Source organism: Squalius cephalus, assembly GCF_949319135.1.
Source record: "Squalius cephalus genome assembly, chromosome: 2".
Taxonomy (NCBI): Eukaryota; Metazoa; Chordata; class Actinopteri; order Cypriniformes; family Leuciscidae; genus Squalius; species Squalius cephalus.
The window spans coordinates 15,894,178-15,914,048 of NC_137123.1; the positions used below are offsets into that span (position 1 = coordinate 15,894,178).

At 39.1% G+C, this 19,871-nt stretch overlaps 1 protein-coding gene across 3 annotated transcripts in view; it reads right to left on the reverse strand.

Moving 5' to 3' along the window:
* LOC307172813 (NACHT, LRR and PYD domains-containing protein 12-like) overlaps positions 1–19,871 on the reverse strand; it is a 166,871-nt gene that overhangs the window by 16,767 nt on the left and 130,233 nt on the right. Inside the window, exons 1-6 of one of the 3 annotated variants that reach the window (XM_079895465.1) lie at positions 17,796–18,177; positions 13,462–13,575; positions 11,869–11,964; positions 9,547–9,642; positions 7,739–7,834; positions 6,438–6,518 (exon numbers count right to left, since the gene is read on the reverse strand). The exons of 1 other annotated variant lie outside the window; for it this stretch is intronic. In XM_079895465.1, the coding sequence (XP_079751591.1) occupies positions 6,438–6,518; positions 7,739–7,834; positions 9,547–9,642; positions 11,869–11,964; positions 13,462–13,565 (473 nt within the window). In that variant the 5' untranslated portion in view covers positions 13,566–13,575; positions 17,796–18,177. Of the gene's footprint in view, positions 1–6,437; positions 6,519–7,738; positions 7,835–9,546; positions 9,643–11,868; positions 11,965–13,461; positions 13,576–17,795; positions 18,178–19,871 lie in introns of those variants that run through there. One more of the 3 variants, XM_079895466.1, reaches the window with a different exon arrangement.

Sequence of the window (19,871 nt, forward strand, 5' to 3'; positions counted from 1 at the left end):
AGCTCCAACCCTGATAAAAACTCATCTGATTGTAGCCTTAATGATCCTAAAGACATTGATTAGCTGGTTCAGGTGTGTTTGATTAGGGTTGGAACTAAACTCTGCAGGACAGTGGCTCTCCAGGACCGACGTTCCCCACCCCTGCACTACATCATTTTCAACTAAAAACAGAATTTTTTTTACGCATTTTGGCCATAAATTTACACTACAACACTGAAAACGCAAACTTTTGAAAATTGTTCTAAGTGAAAGTGCCGTTATTGTGTAGACGTTAGTGATGCGCGGGTCGTCTCATTAAATATAAAATAAAATAAAAATCCATATATGTTGCATGCAATGTCCAGCCTATATTAAATATTTGGGAATATCAATCTAATCATATTTTAGTAGGTTCTTTGATAAGGCCGTAGCAATGCAACTTGCGTGATTTCCCCAAACCTTTGGCGTCACGTGACACAGCTCGCACCGCTAGCCACAACAAAGACGGAGAAATAAAAGTGAAGATGGAAGATGAGGTGCGGGAGAAATTGAGGTCGGGATTTTACATAATTACAAGGAAAAAAGGTGAATGATGAATACAAACGCTGCTTTGTAAATATTGAAAATGTTTAAATCATTATTTTATATGACCTGATTCATGGTTCATATTCAGAATCGTCTGTTATTGCCAGTTTACAATATGGCGATGTTTCCAAGCACTTTCAGGCTGAAATAAAGGCTGTTTTCATTTACATTACAATGCCTAGTATGTCTATTTAATGTTCGCGGTTGCGGGGCGGGGCGGGTTGTAAAAATAGATACAGTGGTGCGGGGTGGGCTGGGGCGGGCCAAATAATTTCATAAAAGCGGGACCCGCGGGTTGGAAAAAAAGCCGACCCGCGCATCACTAGTAGACGTGTACATGCATTGTGTAGACATCATACATGTAGACTAAAAAAAACACGAATTTGTGAAAACAGTGAAGTCATTTTTTGGCATGCATATTACAGTGTTTCTGACATGCTTCCTGCTGCAATGCATGCTGGGAGTCATGAGATTTAAAATATGGTGGCTCCCAGCATAGATTGCGGCTTCCCATATAGGCAAGGCAAGGCAAGTTTATTTATATAGCACATTTCATTCACAATGGTAATTCAAAGTGCTTTACATAGAATAAATTAATCAAAAGAAATAAGAATAATTAAAACAGTTTAGAATAAAAAAGAAAAGAAAATACAGTACAATCAGTCGAACAAACAGGGGCACGCACAGTGCTCATTCAGTAAAAGCACAGCTAAACAGATGTGTTTTGAGTCTGGATTTGAATGTGACTACTGTAGGAGCACATCTGATCTCTTCTGGAAGGTGGTTCCAGCTGCGGCTGGCATAATAGGTAAAAGCGGACTTGCCATGCTTAGAGTGAACCCTTGGTATTTCTAGCTGAGTGATCTTTTGGGTTTATATTCAGTGAGGATATCTGCAATGTATTGAGGTCCTATGCCATTGAATGATTTATATACCAGTAATAATATTTTAAAATCAATCCTAAATGTAACTGGGAGCCAGTGTAAAGACCTGAGGACTGGTGTGATATGTTCATATTTTCTGGTTCTGCTCTGCGTTCTGAATGAGCTGCAACTGTCTTATGGTCTTTTTGGGAAGGCCAGTGAGGAGTCCATTACAATAATCCACCCTGCTGGTGATGAAAGCATGCACACATTTCTCTAAATATTGACTGGAAACAAAGCATCTAATTCTTGCAATATTTTTCAGATGATAGTATGCTGATTTGGTTATTGCTTTGACATGACTACTGAAACTAAGGTCTGACTCTAGAGTCACACCAAGATTCCTGACTTGATTTTTAGTTGTTTGACCCCTAGAGTGAAGGTATGCATTGAACTTGAGAACTTCATCTTTGTTTCCACATGCAATGACTTCAGGTTTGTCTTTGTTTAACTGAAGTTTTGGCACATCCAACTGTTTAATTCATCAATGCATTGGCACACGGAGTCAATGGGGCTGTAATCCTTAGGTGAAAGGGCTAAGTAGAGCTGTGTGTCGTCTGCATAGCTGTGGTAGATCTGTGTGTCGTCTGCATAGCTGTGGTAAGCAATTTGGTTCTTTTTCATTATTTGGCTCATTGGGAGCATATACAGGTTGAACAGGAGTGGCGCAAGAATTGAGCCTTGAGGGACTCCGCATGTCATGGATGGTCTCCTATAGTCACATAATAACCTCTCCCTCCTTAGTTTGACCTGAACCAATTTGGGACTATCCCAGAAAGCCCACCCAGTTTTCCACCCTCTCTAGAAGTATGTTGTGATCGACAGTGTCAAATGCAGCACTGAGGTCGAGTAGTACCAGCACTGATAATTTGCCTGTATCACTATTTAACCCCCTGAGGTCGGCAATCGCGCCGGCGCGATAGGCTCGTTTTTGTTCATATCAGTGCAAAAGAGATTAAAAATTATCTGTTGACTTTGATTTTACATGCTTGTGTCATACATCAATCGATCCTGTTAAGTCTGTATTATTTTTGTGTATACTCACAATAAAAACAAAGTGTTGTGCTTTTCGCCAAATAAATAAAAATAAACATGATGCGAGTTCTGCTTTCTCTCTGTCAGTGAAGTCAATTCTGAAACGCGTCCGAAAATGAACCATAACTCAGCGAATACTCAGTCAAACAGGAATACAGGCACACAGGCATGAAGCTTGAATTCTCTTCTTTTTAAATTAAGTAATTATTATAAAAAAAAAATATTCTAAGTTTATGTAATATGTATGAAAAGAGAGATATGTCAGTCGTTCTCATCTCAGCTCATTATGTTTTAATATGACCCCGCCCACGGAGAGCGTGCGCTATTCAAACGCAAATGATCTGAGGCAATCCACGCAAACCTGTGAAACGCCCACATCAGCTGGACGACGCTGTGAGGAATAATAGGCTACTATCTTGATAATAATCCTGGAAAATTTACCTCAGAAGTGCTGGAAGTTTCGTTTCGAGGAGCAACAGATCTGGCTGAGGAATAGGTCAGTTATATATTTGCTTTGTTCTAATCGCAAGTGTCTGTACAGGCAAAAAGATTCATATTGTTTAAATATGAATCGTGTTTCAGTGTATGAATGAATGAACGCACAGATGCGCGCTGTTGTGTAGCTACTACAGCTGGCACAAATACTGTTTTAATATGAATCGCGTTTCTGTGTGTGGATGAATGAACAGCTTTCACCAAACTCTATTGCTATAATGAGATGAGTAAAAATCGACTACAAAAATTGGATAGATTATAAAGTTTTTACTGTAAAATACTGCCACATCAAATAAGCTTATAATGTTGCCAATTTCTGCTCATGTGTTAAATATATATATATATGTGTGTGTATATATGTATGTATTTATGTATGTATATTAGGGCTGGGAATCGATTTAAAAAAATTAACTAATTAATTGCACAATTTGCTGTAATTAATTGCAATTAATTGCATTTCCGCCAAGCTTGTAATCATCAATATTTAAACTTATAATCACCTAATTAAATTAAACAACACAGGAAAAAAAAGTAACAGAAAATAGACCTATATTAAAATAATATTAAACATCAATATATCAATGTATTATTCTTTTTCAATAATCAATCAACAATCAATTTAACAAATTTTTTTTTCTACTAATTATCTAAATAAATTAAAGTCCTACTAAGCTATTATTACCAGAGCATGTGATCAAAGCTTTTACCATTGTTGCCCAGCATGACTATACCAGCTCAGCAAACAGACGTCTACAGAGAAATTTCACGTTATTTGAGTGGACTTTACTTTCCCAGTGCTCGGTACATGATTGGAGCGTTTGGGCCGTTAACGGCAGAGCCGCCGACACACACACACACACAAATACACACACACGGAACCGAGAGCGCGCCGCACACACGGAGCGGAAAAGACCCGCTCATGAAAGCTGCGTGAGAATGAAACCCGATCGCCGAACACGGAGAGGCGGGACGGCATATTTTCAGCCTTCTCAATATAGCAGCCGCAACAGGCAAAAAAAAGTGCTGCGTTAATTGCGTTATTTATTTTTAACGCGTTAAACATTTCAAATTAATCGCAAAGATTAACGCGTTAATTCCCCCAACCCTAATGTATATATATATATATATATATATATATATATATATATGTTTTGTCAAAAATAATCAACTAAGATGTTATTTTAGTGTTTGTTTCAATATAGGCTATATTCAAACTAATGAATCCTTAACTTTGAAATACGTATGATAAAATGTATACTTTAGTTTTTACAAAGAAAGATTACACTGGAAATATTGTTAAAATTTTAATTGTTGTAATTGTATAACCTTTTTAATAAAATAGCAAAAATATATACAAGGATAGATGTAAACAAAATCTTAAAAGGTCAATATAAACCTTCACTTTAAATAATTTTTATTGTGTTTTATTAGTGACACATTTGGGTAGAGAATATATTCCAAAACTTTCTGAAAATACAGTATGAGAATTAACTGCACAATTACTAGAAATGTTTACCTTGGATAAAATTTGCAAGCACAATTTGTGAATGGCTCATTAAGTATGCGGGCCCCATTGTCTCCTCAGGTGCGAACAACTAAATATGCATGATGGTGTTGGATCGTTGACGCCCACTCGCATATTGCCTTTCCAAACAGAAAGTGTCTTGCAAAATTTAAATCAATGTATTGTTTTATGTGAATGATCAGGCAGGATGATTTTCACATCATTTTGAAGAAAAAACTCTAGGTGATGACATCCATTATTCAGAAGTCTTGTTGACACATATTTAGTATGTGTTTTGTAGCCTTATTTCAGAAACTTTCATTTTTATTTTTTTCAATAACCATGCATAAACATTATTCTCTCAAAAATACAAACTAAACAAACTAAATGTGCTAAATAGAGTGTAAATACACCTTTGCCATTCATATGTTTATAAGCAACTGAAAAAAGCACAAATGTCAGGGCATGTCAGAACATCTCAAGGACCCCAAAAACACCTCAGACCCCAGAGGGTTAAGCTAATATCGTTTATTATATTTATGAGCACTGTCTCTGTGCTGTGATCGGAAACCAGATTGAAAATGGTCAAAGTATCCATTCAAGCTTAAAGGTGGGGTATGTAATTCTCTTTTTTGCCCATTTTTTCAAAATCACTTGAAATCCTATTCCTAACCCACTTACAGCCACTGAGTTAGAAGCACTGAAATGAAAATTAAGCAATTTAATCATCTGTGGAACGGGCAGGACTCGAAAAACTCCAGCCAATCATTTCCAAGACCACCTAGAATCATTGGACAGTAAGTGCGTCAATCAAACGGTCGTACCATACCCCCCTCCCCCATCCATGTCCATGTTCTTCGAATGGGTGGAGTCAAAGGAAAGAAGGTAGGACCATTTGAGTTGTGTATTTTCAAAATCTGCCGGCCATTTTGCAAATCACATACCCCACCTTTAAGAATTTGTTCAGCTGATTGAAGATAACTTTTTCAATGATCTTGCCTATGAAAGGAAGATTTTAGATCGGTCTATAGTTGCTTACTATGGTCTTATCCAGATTGCTCTTTTTCAGGAGGGGCTTGACAACTGCAGTTTTCAGGGAGTTTGGAAAACTCCCAGAGAGAAGTGAGGCAAATAAACACAGATGAGAGTTAATTTAATGTCAGTGATTTAACTGTGCAAGCATTTGTTTCCTGATTATAACGAGAGGTCTTTGCAAGAGTGCAGAATGCCGTTAGCTCATTGACGTGATGATAGCTCCAGTCATTGTAATGGGAGCACACTTTTCTTGCTTTCTGTTTAACCCATTCAAAATTTGAATACATTTCTTTTTATGCTGCAAAGAGGACCATCGTCCACTTACACACTGTAAAGTAGAGTCCTGCACAGGTCCTGTTTGATGAACCCTTAGTACTAAACAGAACACCCACCTGTAATCTGACAGTAACACTGTGACCAAACTGTACCGCGCATAAAATGCGTAACTATCTCTCCTGAAACTCTGCAGTGTAAACATGGCAACAAAATTAATGCTGAGTACCCTTGCAGTAGACTAAAAACAAACAGAAGAGAACATGGCAATCCAACACAGAGACCATGTGCTCAACCAAAACAAAAGGAAAATGACAGCTCTGGTTCCAGGATCCCAACACTAAAAAAAAACACACTAGACAGAACTGACCAGATCATGACCCTATGCTCCAAATACAACACCCACAAAAGACAAACAGAACCAAAACACAGAAAAATTAATCTGGAAAATGGGAAGAATAAACAAATGATCCCAACAATACAAATAAAACCAGGACAAGAGGGTCAGGGCCCTGAAACAACATAAGTCTATCTGGATAAAAGTCTGTCAAATGCATAAACGGAAATGTAAAAATTAATAAACAAAAATTGTGTAGTACAGCATTTACCTGAACCCAAGTTCAGTATGTCCATGATTTATTGACTGGTCACTCTTCATGGACACACAGCTGGATTCTAGAGGGTCCAGTCTGTGCATTCAGATGAACACAAAAAGTGAATGTAATACACACACTCTTATATTAATCACTTTTGTAATGATTTATTGTTTAATGTATAATATTTATTAATATGTACTGTCCTACATAACAGAACGTCAGAACTAAACTGACGAATTGGGATCTTCCCTGAGATTTTTCCTGGGAATCCACTCCTCGCTTCCGAGTATATAAGGCTGCGTGCAAACACATTACGTTTTCAACTGAGGAACCAAGCCGGTGTCCCGGCTGTTCCAGCAGAGGTACAGGAGTTGTGGTGACGGGACGTAACATCTCCGTACTCTCCTTCAGGGAACGGGGGCTACATTAGTAGACGTTCCTTATCAGTCAGTAACGTTCAACGTTACGTCAGAACTGAACTTCCAGCGACCAGAGTAAGCTGTCTAGTCCGCACTTGTTGAGGTGGAAGAAAGGACAGGGCTTTGCATGAAGAATGTCAATCACTGGTGTTCCTTCTGACCCTATACAGAGAGGCTATTGGATAGCACTGGGAAAGCGAGCCTAACAGACGTACCCACAGTGGGGCAGCGATGTGGAGCACAGGGGTAGTGAGAGCAAAGGAGGCAGCAGAGCAATTTCTGTCAGAAAAAGGTGCCTTCCACGACTTTGTGATCTCCTCGTGGCACTTCCGGGAAGAAAGAAACCGGAGCGGGATGCTGCTCTGAACAAGTTGGGGGGTTCGACTCGAGCCCGAAGCTCGTGGCGGCCTGGGAAAGCATGGCAGTCAGCTCCGGGTTGGACTTAAACAACACTACTCTACACGAAGGGGGCAGAGCAGCCGAAACTTAGTCGCCAGAGGACTCAAACCGACACTCTGATGCATGAGATGCTGGGTCCCCCAAGGGAAGGACCAGCAAACGCAGCCATAAGCTCCACAGTCTGCAATGGAAAAGAGGAGTGGGAGGGCCGCCGGGAGGGCGATATCCTCATATCACCCTGTGTATTAACCGATGGCTCTCTGCTGTAATCCCAAAGATCCCAATTAGTCAGTTCAGTTCTGACGTAACATTGAACGTGACTGACTGAACTATTAACTGTTATAATCTACATATCGAAGCTGTAAATTATGATCTTCATTAAATACATTGAATACAGGCATTGAGGACACTTAACAACATTACATTTGAACAATTCTTTTAAAAGAATGTTAAAACAGATGTAATAAGATAAAGATACTTTAGTTTAGTGTTTACCTAAATCCATGATCAGTGTGTCCACCAAGCTTAGGTGGAGGATCCATTGACCGGTCACTCTTCATGGACACACAGCTGGGTTCTGGAGGGTCCAGTCTGTGGATTGAAGTTGAACACAACAATGTTATTCACACACTCTTATTAGCATGGCAATGTTTTATCACTCAATTTAATCAGTCCATTGTTGTTTATTGTCTTTGTGTAAATGCAAAGCTATTTAAGTTGCATTTGTGTGCTCCCTTGTCTGTCAGATTATCTTGTTTATTTGAATAAATACTGCTGCAAACATTCCTGTCTCAACTCACCCTTCATCTTACCTGCACGGCACCACTAAACTCAGGGCTGGACTGGGACAAAAAAAAAAATCAGCCCTGGCGGCCCACCACTACAATCCAGAATCGGTCCAGTCGGACACCACCCATTTATCTGCTGCTTAAAAACAAGTGTATACTGCAACTGCAGCTTATTGAGAGTCTGCAAATTACTGCCTTATGAAAAATTAAACTTTAAACACTTTAATATTTCTGCTATTAAGGGCCCTATTTTAACGATCTGAAACGCAAGTGTCAAAGCGCAAAGCGCAAGTAACTTTGTGGGCGGGTCTTGGCGCTGTTGCTATTTTCCCGGCGGGATAAATGACTCTTGCGCCAGGCGCAAATCTAAAATGGGTTGGTCTGAAGTAGCTTCATTATTCATAGGTGTGGTTTGGGCGTAACGTGAAATAAACCAATCAGAGCGTCATCTCACATTCCCTTTAAGAGCAGACGCGCTTGTTCTAAAGCGGATTCCTATTATAACGGCGGATTTGCCAGGCGCGCGCCAGGATCGGTTCACAGCCAAGGAGAGCAACGCTCTCGTCAGGGACGTTGGGGATGGAGAAACCCACCCAAATTAACTTCGGTTAAAAAGGCGTATGAGAATTTGGGTAAATGTGTAAGCTAGATGTATGCTTTTATAATATGTGTAAGCTAGATGTATGCTTTTATAATAAATTATCTATCTATCTATCTATCTATCGTAATAATGTATGATTTGCAAAAATGAAAACTGCTGCTTCTGTGTAGATGAGAGAATCAAAGCGTATGCGCGTTGTGCACACGCTACATTGAGTATGGCCAAGCATGCGCCCTTAAAATAGCATATGAATAACATGCGCAACGCGCCACTGACTTTAAACTATTTTTTCCTGGTTAGTGGCGCAACTGTTTTCTAAACCTGCAAAATAGCATGAAGGAACGTTTGCGCCGGAACACGCCTCCTTTTTTGCGCTGAACCGCCCCCGGGAGCGCAAGTTCATTCCCTAGTTTAGCGACGTGCTTCTGTGGAGGGAAAAACGCGCTTTGCGCGGGTGCAAAATAGGAATGATACATGCGTCGGTGTACAAAGTCAATTGCGCTGGGTGCAAGATAGGGCCCTAAGAGTGTTGGAAAACACTCTTATGAGAATAATTTCAGTTAAGCTTGTGTATATTTTTAGTTAGTTATTAAGCAATAGTATCATGTAGGTTTTTTTCTTTGTGTTTTATATAAAGAACACTAGGAGGAGCGCGTGCATTGTGATTGGGTTTACGCTGTTAATACAGAAGACAAAGCAATGGGCCACAGTCCTTGCTTGTCAAAAACAACAACAACAACAACATTGTATTGGCACCAAAAACCCAGGTGACTGAATTAATTATAATGTGATATATAATGTTGAATACGTGATAACAAGAGCTTATCTTCTGAAATGCATTGAATACAGGCACTGAAAAATTCTTTAATTTCAGCACCGAAGATATAATAAGACAAACAGTTTAAAGTGTTTACCTAAACCCAGGATCTGTGTGTCCACTAAACTTAACGGGAGGATCCATTGACCGGTCACTCTTCATGGACACACAGCTGAATCCTGGAGGGTCCAGTCTGTGGATTTAATTAAAAACAAGTGAATGTAATTCACAGTCTTAAATGTGTGACTTTTGTATTAAAGGGGGGGGTGAAATGCTCATTTTCACTCAATCTCCTGTTAATCTTGAGTACCTATAGAGTAATATTGCATCCTTCATATCTCCAAAAAGTCTTTTGTTTTATTAAATTTTTAACAGAAAGATAGGCTGTACCGAGTCTTTCCGGGAAAAACCGAGCGGCTGGGGGCGGGCCGTGTGGGCGAAGCTTAGCTGTGCTAACGCGCCAAGCTAGTGACAACACACAGAGACATTTGTTCAACAAACAGTTTTACTCACCGTCCGGTTCCAACGCACGACCGCGAACCTTTATCATTGTGACTGCTCGATCCTTAAGCATTAGACGATCTGCAAATCCGTCGATATGGGCTTTGTTTATAAAACAATCATCGTCGAAATGCAGGGAACAACAGTCTTACACAACTCCGTTTATGCTCAGGAAAACAAACTCCATCCACTGGTTCCTTAACGCTGGGTTCTTTGGGAATCTGTGCAGGGTTGTCTTGCCCTGGCAACCAAAAACACACTTCTTTGGTGACACTGACTTCCCAAAAGCCGGGCAGGGCGCTTTGATGGCGAACTGCTTTCACTCTCTTGCTCTGTTCTACGAGTGCGCGCGCGGCCGCGATCTTACCGGAGAAGTGCCCTTAGGACCCATATAAGGAAATTCCGCCCTATCTTACGTAAGACAGAGCCATGCTCGAAAAAAACTTTCCGAAACTTGTGACAAACCGGAAGGAGTATTTTTGGAACAAAAATACTCCTTCAAACGTACAACTTAGTTTTTGAAACTTTGTCCATGTTTAGCATGGGAATCCAACTCTTTACCAGTGTAAAAAACTCAGTATGCATGAAATAGCATTTCACCCCCCCTTTAAACTGATTCAGGTGACTGATTTATTCCATTAATATTTATTATGCTGTTGGAGACTTTTAAAGGGGCATTCCACCCATTTGAACATTGTTTTTTATTTAAAGTGGGTCATATATGTAGTCGAAATGTAAAATAAATTTTGAATTTGGTGCCTTCGTGACCGAGGAAAGGCAAAAAATAACTTCAGGACGCATTTGTATGAAAGACAACTCCCACAATGCACCACATTGCACAGCTCCGCAAGCCACTCCCACTAATCCAGAAAGCGCATATCTGCCTATAAGAGAAATCACTCTTCCGTCTACAAGGCTAGCTACTACCAGAGCTTGAAATTCATTTCACATTCACACAAAATGTCTAGTTAGTTGGCGAACTCATTAGTGCATTACTCCTCGTTTGCATTTCTTTCGAAAAGGTGAATTATTGCATGGTACCTGGATGTTCAGTCAGAACATATGCGGTGCGAAACTAGGATAGTTCTCAACACAAACGTCCGTGTCCTCGTCTGATTCAGAGATTTCGTCCAGGAGAAATTGTCATTGTTGAAATTCTTTGCCGCAGACGGACTCTATCTCTGTGTTCGTAGTTGCATCTTACAGTCTATGAGTTGCATAGTGAGATCACTGGCGCCACCAGTCCGCCCTAACTCGAGCCAGTCCGGGCTCCTCGTCCGCGGCAGGCAGGTCTTCTGCCTCGGCTGCTCTTCGCTATAATGCGGCTTGTAAAGGTAGCCACAAACACCTGATTCAAGCATCAGACTTCCGAAATCCTCTTCTTCTGTATCATATTGAGCACTCTCCTCCGCTATTGTCATTACTTTACATCTGTCTCCACAGCGCCTGTTAGCTTAGCTTCAAACAAGATGGAGGATATTGCTTTCAGTTTCAGAGAGTAAAGTCCCACCCACTGATCTGTAATCGGTCTGTAGCGTGAGCGGGTCCCGCCCCCTGGGAAAGATGAGGAACTAGTGCTTGTAGTCTCAACAGAAATCCCCCCTCTTACACTTCCTCCTACAATGACGCAAAATGACGATTTTTGCGTCATTGTAGGAGGAAGTGTAAAAGGTAAATAACGGATTTCTCCCGTCTCAGGGGAAAATGAGAGAGTGTTGCACGACCATTCAATAGTATGACTGGGTTTCTAACAATGCAAAGCTTAATGCAAATGGGTGGAGTGTCCCTTTAAGCAAGTACGCATCCACATATCGGAGATGTTGATTGAGATATTTTAATATCTTCTGAAATGTATTGCTTACGGACACTGAACAATTCTTTCTTTTTTTCAAATAAAATGTTTTTGTACAGTGTTTACCTAATACTAGGATCAGTGTGTCCACTAAACTTAAGTGGAGGATCCATTGACCGATCACTCTTCATGGACACACAGCTGGGCTCTGGCTGGTCTGGTCTGAGCAAATTGAACACATCAAGTGAATGTAATTTACACACACACTTTTATTTTCATGATTTTTTGTAATTAACTGATTTGGGTGACTGAATTAACTATTAAAGGAGAACTCGGCAACTCTAGCGAACTCTAGTCACTTCTTCGCTGATTTTTCCTTTTGTTGTCACATGTTTTCCCCACGAGCTCCCCCTACAGCTGTGTGGGGGGGGGGGGCGTATATTTCACAACACGGTCGTAAAAAACTCACTTGCGGCGGCCTCCTCCCCCTCTCTACCGCTGCTCATGTGCGTTTGTTTTGATCGGAGCAAGCCAACTATATCGTGTGGAGATGTCTACCGAGGTGGGTAATCTGGTAATACATCATACATGCGTGTGTGTTTATGTCGAATTGCCGTAAAGCAATTCGTGTTTCGCGCTCGCGCTCGTTCTCGTTCTCGCTTCTCATGAGACTTCCAATTTCTATCTTGCCGGGACGGTAGTCCCCAAGTTGCAAGGTTGGTTTTCCGCCTGGGAACGCTGGGGGGAGCGGGGAAAGTCACCAATATCACCAGAACAGGTTGTTTAACCATCCAAATGAATTCTAGACAGTTTTATTAAGTTAAAAAAGTTACCAAGTTCTCCTTTAATATATGATATACTGTTGCAGATATTACAGCAAGTGTGACTGTTAAAGGGATAGTTTACCCAAAAATGAAAATTCTGTCAGTAATTACTCACCCTCATGTTGTTCCAACCCCGTAAGACCTTCGTTCATCTTCGGAACACAAATGAAGATATTTTTGATTAAATCTGAGAGTTGTCTCACTCCTCCATAGGCTTCTAAGGGACTGAAACTTGCTGGCCCAGAAAATGTATTACAGACATCGTTAATATAGTCCAAGTGACTCCAGTGGCTCAATCTTAAGTTTATAAAGCGACGAGAATACTTTTTGTGCGCAAAAACAAACAAAAATAACGACTTTATTCCACTTTTCATTTCCTTCTCTCTGGGCCTCGGGTCTTTTCACGTAATGTTTAAGCGTAGCGCGTCTGTGTTGCACGTCACCACGTAGGCTCACAATTGGCCGACGCTGGTCATGTGTGATACGTGGTGACGTACAACACAGACGCGCTACGCTTAAACACTACGTGAAAAGACCCGAGGCCCAGAGAGAAGGAAATGAAAAGTGGAATAAAGTCGTTATTTTTGTTTGTTTTTGCGCACAAAAAGTATTCTCGTCGCTTTATAAACTTAAGATTGAGCCACTGGAGTCACTTGGACTATATTAACGATGTCTGTAATACATTTTCTGGGCCAGCAATATCTTAATTTGTGTTCCGAAGATGAACGAAGGTCTTACGGGGTTGGAACAACATGAGGGTGAGTAATTTCTGACAGAATTTTCATTTTTGGGTGAACTATCCCTTTAATGTACACATCCATTTGTCAGGCACTATATAATTCTTTCTTCGTTTAAACACAGAAGATGTATAAAGACAGTTTAATACAGTGTTTACCTAAACCCAGGATCAGTGTGTCCACTAAACTTAAGTGGAGGATCCATTGACCGGTCACTCTTCATGGACACACAGCTGGGTTCAGATGACTTTGGTCTTTGCATCTGGACTGAACTGAAACAAAACATCAAGGGAAATTATAATAAGACACTGTGATAATGACTGATTGTTGATTAACTGAATAATTATGCTAAATGAAATACTTACCAACAGGAAATTGTGTCATTTGTGCCTGAAAACCTCACTTTACCCACTTTTAATTGTCAAAAGTATAAAAGCACAAATTTTAAATATGAGGATACATAAGGTTGTGGTAATATCACACATAATCAACATTTTTAATTAATGTGTGGCACATTCTACAGAGGCACATAGAAGCTCTATGTGCCTCTGTAGAATGTGCCACACATAAGCCTTTAACAAAATTCAAGACAGGATCCCAGGTGTTACTGAGGGTTTAAGGGAACCTCAAAGCAAAAATCACACATTAATAATTACACTGCTAGTTACACTAATAACTGCGGTTTCTGTGAATTCTGGATGACTGCCAAAGGCGTTGCCTAAGCACTAGAGCAGGGTCCTCAAATCCGGCCCTGGAGGGCCACTGTCCTGCAGAGTTCAGCTCAAACCCTGATCAAACTCTCCTACCTGTAATCTTCTAGTAACTCTTAAGACTTTGGTTAGCTTCTTCAAGTGTTTGATTAGGCTGGAGCTAAACTCTGCAGGGCAGTGGTCAGCATCAGCTAGATAGGTTGAGATAATATACCAACAAAGTCAGACAGTGACAGGCCGAGCCTCAAGTATAACAGCCACATTAGCTCAGTTTGTCTAAGACAAATGGTAGCAGCCACATAACACCTCAAGGCTTGCTTGCTTGTGATGTGATCCCACGACTGATCTAATTGGTACGAACACTAAAAGATCAATCAAATTAACTGATACACAAACTGAAAAAGCAGCACTTCAGGCAGACAAGATGGATTTGGTCGAAGCAAAACGGCAGAATCATCAATCGCACGGTGGCCAAGAAAATGGGGGTTTTGAGCTGGCCTTAATTGTCTCACATCCTTAAAAAATATATACATTGGAGAAAATACTTTTTCCTTTTGACTACACTATTTTTACCTCAAAATTTTAAAATACTTTAAAAGTAAAAATGGGGGGTTTCCATTTTAATTGGTTCAGTCTGTTCAGGCACTCACATGCTATTTAAATGGGTTTCTGATTACTATTTATTGAGTGGTAAATTGATTTGCTAGGAAAAAGTGTGATTTTTATAACAAACGTATCATGTTAGAAATGAGGATAAATAAGTTTTCTAACAAGAAACCCAACTTTATTACTGTTGACTTAAAGGTAGGGTAGGTAGGAATTTTTTCCAAATTTGTTTAAACTTTCTATACATATCAATACATAATTAAAATGTAAGTACTCTGAAAAAAAGAGTATAAAAATCGAGTGACTCTAGACCGTTTATTCTGCATTAAACACAGCTCATTATTTCCATTCGGGACGAAACAAAGGATTGGCTTAGGCGACTGTCACTCTCTCGCAACCATGGCAACCACCCTTTTGCCACACAGGATCTGCCCACTTGCGCGAACCCGTTTGATTTGAGGAATTCAACAGGCACGGAACCTAGGAATAGCAAAACAATGGCAGAGAAAGAGCAATCAAAATTCACATTACCGGCATATGCAGTTAGCGAAGGCAAACAAGGCAAAAAAGGAAGACAGTACTAGAAAAGGTAATGAAAAAAAAGTCTTTGGATAAACAAAGAAATAAAACGCGTGTCAATATCCTCAGACCCTAGTTGCACGGCCTCTTGCACGACTTCCTCTGCTTCGCCCTCGACCCCGGACCTGTCCTCGAGCTGACGATGCGGTACTTGTCTCTGGAGTGTAGTCCTCATCAGAGTCAACAATGCTTTCATCATGGAAACTCTTACATGCAGAACACCATATAGGCTATGTTATGAATCTTACACGAAATTCATCTTCATCACAGTGTAACTGATGGTAATGGAAAAACGTGTATCAATGCAACCTGTTTTTAGCTTTGCTGTATAGATATAACTAGCTTGTTAGCGAATCAAAAAAAAAAATATTTTAAACTTTAATAATATCAATATGCTAGCTTGATAGTGAGTACTAAAATACATCTTATTTGTTTATATTCATAATGATAAAGTTAGATTTTTTTATTACATGTGATTCTGACATGATGTCAATACATGCACTGCGCTCCTTCCTCTCCGCTCGTCTCAGGTAAATAATGCGTCCTCCAGCTCAGCGGTCGGAGTCGCGCGTTCATGTGTTTTGGGGGCGTGGCTTTGGAAGGAGCCCAGAAGGGAGGGGGTGGAGTGAATGGAAATAATGAGCTGTCTTTAAAACAGTCGTGAGAGGTCTACAGACACTCGATTTTTCAACAATATGTTGTTTCCCCGAATATGACCCCTCTCTGCCAACTTTTTGAACATTTGGTCATTTATTTATTTATTTATTATTATTTAAATAACGCATAGGCTAAAGTAGAAATGATCAAAATCAAATCCACAGCTGAACCGCTTCAACCCGTCGAGTTGTTTTTGATTCTGTGTAGCCTATTTTAAGGAATCAAACGAGTGGATTGAACTCACTCATTAAGACAGTGACTTTCTGCCACCTGGTGTCTGTTTTAGTTTCACATTAAACGTCCTATCACTTCATTGATTCCATCATGTCATATTTATGTCTTCAAAATGTAAAAAACTTCATAATATTTGTATGCACTTGTAGGCTAATTGCTGTGTAAATGCATTAAGATCTCTTCTGTATTGATGGCTCTGATGAAGCTCTGGTTGGATTTTAGTGGTAGGCTAACTGCCCTACAGTCTTATCCTCTAACTGAATTTATCGATGTGGATTAACGTGACGATCATACATTTAATAAGATTGCCCTGACCTGGACATGAGTTTATGGAGGTAGGCTAAAGACTAAAAAAATTATGTTGCTGTCAGTATTGTTTTTGGAAATTAGGCTACATTAAAATGCAATGGTCTCGTTTCAAAAGCATTGGCCAATATGCTTGCGTCGACTTCAATGTGCCCTGCTTCCTTTCCGTGAGTTCTGACCGAAAAATGGAAAATATCAAGCGCTTCCGTTTCAGAGTCCCTGTTTCATGTTTGTTAGCCCAGGACATTTTACAAATCCAGACCAAACGATGTTCTACGGCCATGTCCGGAATAAAGAGTAGCCTATCCATGTCACACAGTAAGATTTAGGATTTTGACCATAGACCTCGCAGTCACAGACCGTATCAACGTCAGTGAGCTATACTTATTGTATTTCGCCACAGGGTGTCACTGTGGCCTCAACCCTTCGCCTTCGCTTACTCTGAGCTCGATTGCTATGTCTGAGGTAAACCACGCCCTCCTCATTACCCTATGCAGGAAGAAATGTGGGAAGAAATAAATGAAGAAATAAATAAATGTAGAAATACATAAATGTATAAATAAATAAATGTAAAAATAAATAAATGTAAAAATAAATAAATGTATAAATAAATAAATGTATAAATGAATAAATGTATAAATAAATACAAGAATAAATAAATAAATATGGAAAAAATAAATATATACATAAATAAGGAAATAAATGTATAAATAATTATTTATTTTCGTTTTTTTGCTTTTCTATGTATATTTATTTATATATATATTTATTTATTTTTCTTTTTTACATTTATTTGTATATTTATTTATGTATTTATTTATTTTTAATATTGGCAGCTTTGGAATTCCATAAACGTTACATGGCAACATTTTGAGCATAAATGGCAAAAAATAAATGGCCTAAACTCGCGCATGTCACCACATACTGTCAGCAATCCTGTGCTTTGTGCCAGAAGAAAAACTTTTTTATATTGTGAAAAGACAGTTTTATATTGTGCTGATATGCCATTAAGCAAAATTATGACAAAGACATTAAAAAGACGTCTTTTGAACATAATTTTGCTTAGTGGGATATCTAGGCTAAGAGAAAACCAACTCTTTGAAACTCCTGTTAAAATATTATATCAGGAGCTAAATATTTGAACACAAAAGTCGAACTATTGATTTTAAAAAGAATGTCTCAATATCGTTAAATCTATCTTTTCTAGAACGATATATTTGCGTTCTGAATGCAAATTCATTAGTCTACTTTAAACCATAAAATGTCTTTAGATTTATATAAAAATAATGGAAAATCAGGTAATTAGCAAAACAAAATGGCCCTGGAGTGTAACAGCGCTAGGTAGAAAAACACACAAAAAACAATAGGCCTACTTGAACATAGCTATCTGTAAGACTCACCTGTGTGAAAATCTATCTGTCACAGGTCATGCTGATCATATGTTACATTAAGAAAATCTAAATAATTTTTGATGTTTTCATTAAATGGCGGCGTATCCCGATGGATTTTACTTTCACTTAGATGGACACCGCCTCTCAGATGAGCAGGAAAGGGGCGTAAAGTTCATTTTTCCGGTTTCTTACGGAGGAACAGTAAACAGCATGAATCTTTTCCTCTATATCAAATATAGCTAACGAAGAGATTCCCCTGAATGGTCCAATTGTTCTATTCTCGCACATTTGTGCGTCAAAGTACTCTTAGAGTAAGACTGAAATGTCATTAAAAACAAAAGACGACGAATATGGAAACAACAAAGTGTGTTTTGTACTGCTGGAGGTTGAAAGAGTTGCTGTCCTCTACAGGTCAGATCAAGAATCACAAGCAGGAACATGCGTTCATCAAACAACCATAATACACAACACAGCCTAGTGCAAATAACATCCACTAATTTTTTGAATATCCCAATCAACAAAATAAAAGTTTGAACCTCAACACCAGTATGAAAGGGATAAATATTTGAATAGATCTTCCACAAAAAAAATATTTAATTCATATAAAACACACACACGGCTGGTTCGCTATCTTTGTAAACACTCTCCATAGACATAATGATTTTTATACTGTACAAACTGTATATTATATCCCCTTACACTATAGCCCTACCATTCAGTTTTGATGATAATGTCTCTTTGGCCTAGCCTAGAAACTAGACGCACCCTAGCGGCAGCAAAAATTATTTTAACATCTTGATGTAAGTCTGGCTTGCCAGGCTATCTTTGGCCCCAAATTCAACATAATTTAATATCTCAGTAAAATAAAACAAATATGGGACATTACTGCTGACACATTTAGTTCAAAGGTCATTATTACATGATATGCATCCTTACTTAGCCTACAGCAGTGTCTTGAGTTTATAATGTGAATTAATTATCTTCTAAATCAGAGAGACTCTTCACACTTGCATCATGTACCAGATTATTCCCATTGAGATTGTCTCAGGTGTGAGGAGTTTGATCTCAGAAATGAGGAAAAGAGAAGCAATATATCAGATGACACAATGATAGTAAAAAGAGTTTTGTGTTATTCATGGCAAAGGTCATAAATTGTTTAGCACAGACTGAAAGAAGAACAGAAAAGATACAGATAATAGTGAGAGCCGCAGAGAGGTTCCTGGATATCAAAGGGCTAACATAGGAGATGGTTAGAGATGGTCTAACTTCAAAAATACAGCCTAGTCAAGAATCATGGGATGGACAATAATCTTGATGTTAGTAATATTACAAAGGAATGCTAGAAGTTTGGTGGAATTTAAGGGTTATCTAAATCAGATGGAGGACAAACCAGATGTGATGCGTGTACAAGCGTCTAGGCTGAAACCTAAATTTGATTTTGTAATAAAAGGATATGTATCTGTAATAAAAGGATATTGATTAGAATGTAAATGTGAAATGCAACGTGAGTCACTTTGGATAAAAGCGTCTGCCAAATGCATAAATGTATCTGTGAAAAGAGATCGGGAAGAGGGAAATGGATGGTGGGCGTGTTACTTTCATTAAGTCTGGAATACAGAATGGTGGGGAAAGGAAGTGAAATGGAAAATGTGGTGGTTGAGGTATGGAAGGATGACAAAAGTGTAATACATTTTTACAATCCATGCAAGCAAATGACATTGGAAGAGATGAAGAAGATAGAAGGGCAAAGTATAGAGAGGGTGATCTGGTGTGGATTTCAATGTCCATAGTAATATGTGGAGAGGAAGTGTGATTGATAAAAACGGGCAGGTGATTGAAGAATTAATGGATGAGATGAATTTGATCTGTCTGAATGATAGGAGAGGTACACGAATAGATATGAGAACAGGTCAAGAAGTGGTGTTAGATCGAACTCTAACAAATAGTAGGTTAGGGGGAATAAGGTATTACGGAAATGTACTATAGGCAGTGATAACTTTCCTATTTTGATAGAAATGTGTATAAATAAGAGTGTAGAGAGAAATGAAGAAAGAGAAGGGAAATGGAAATATGAGAAAGTTAACT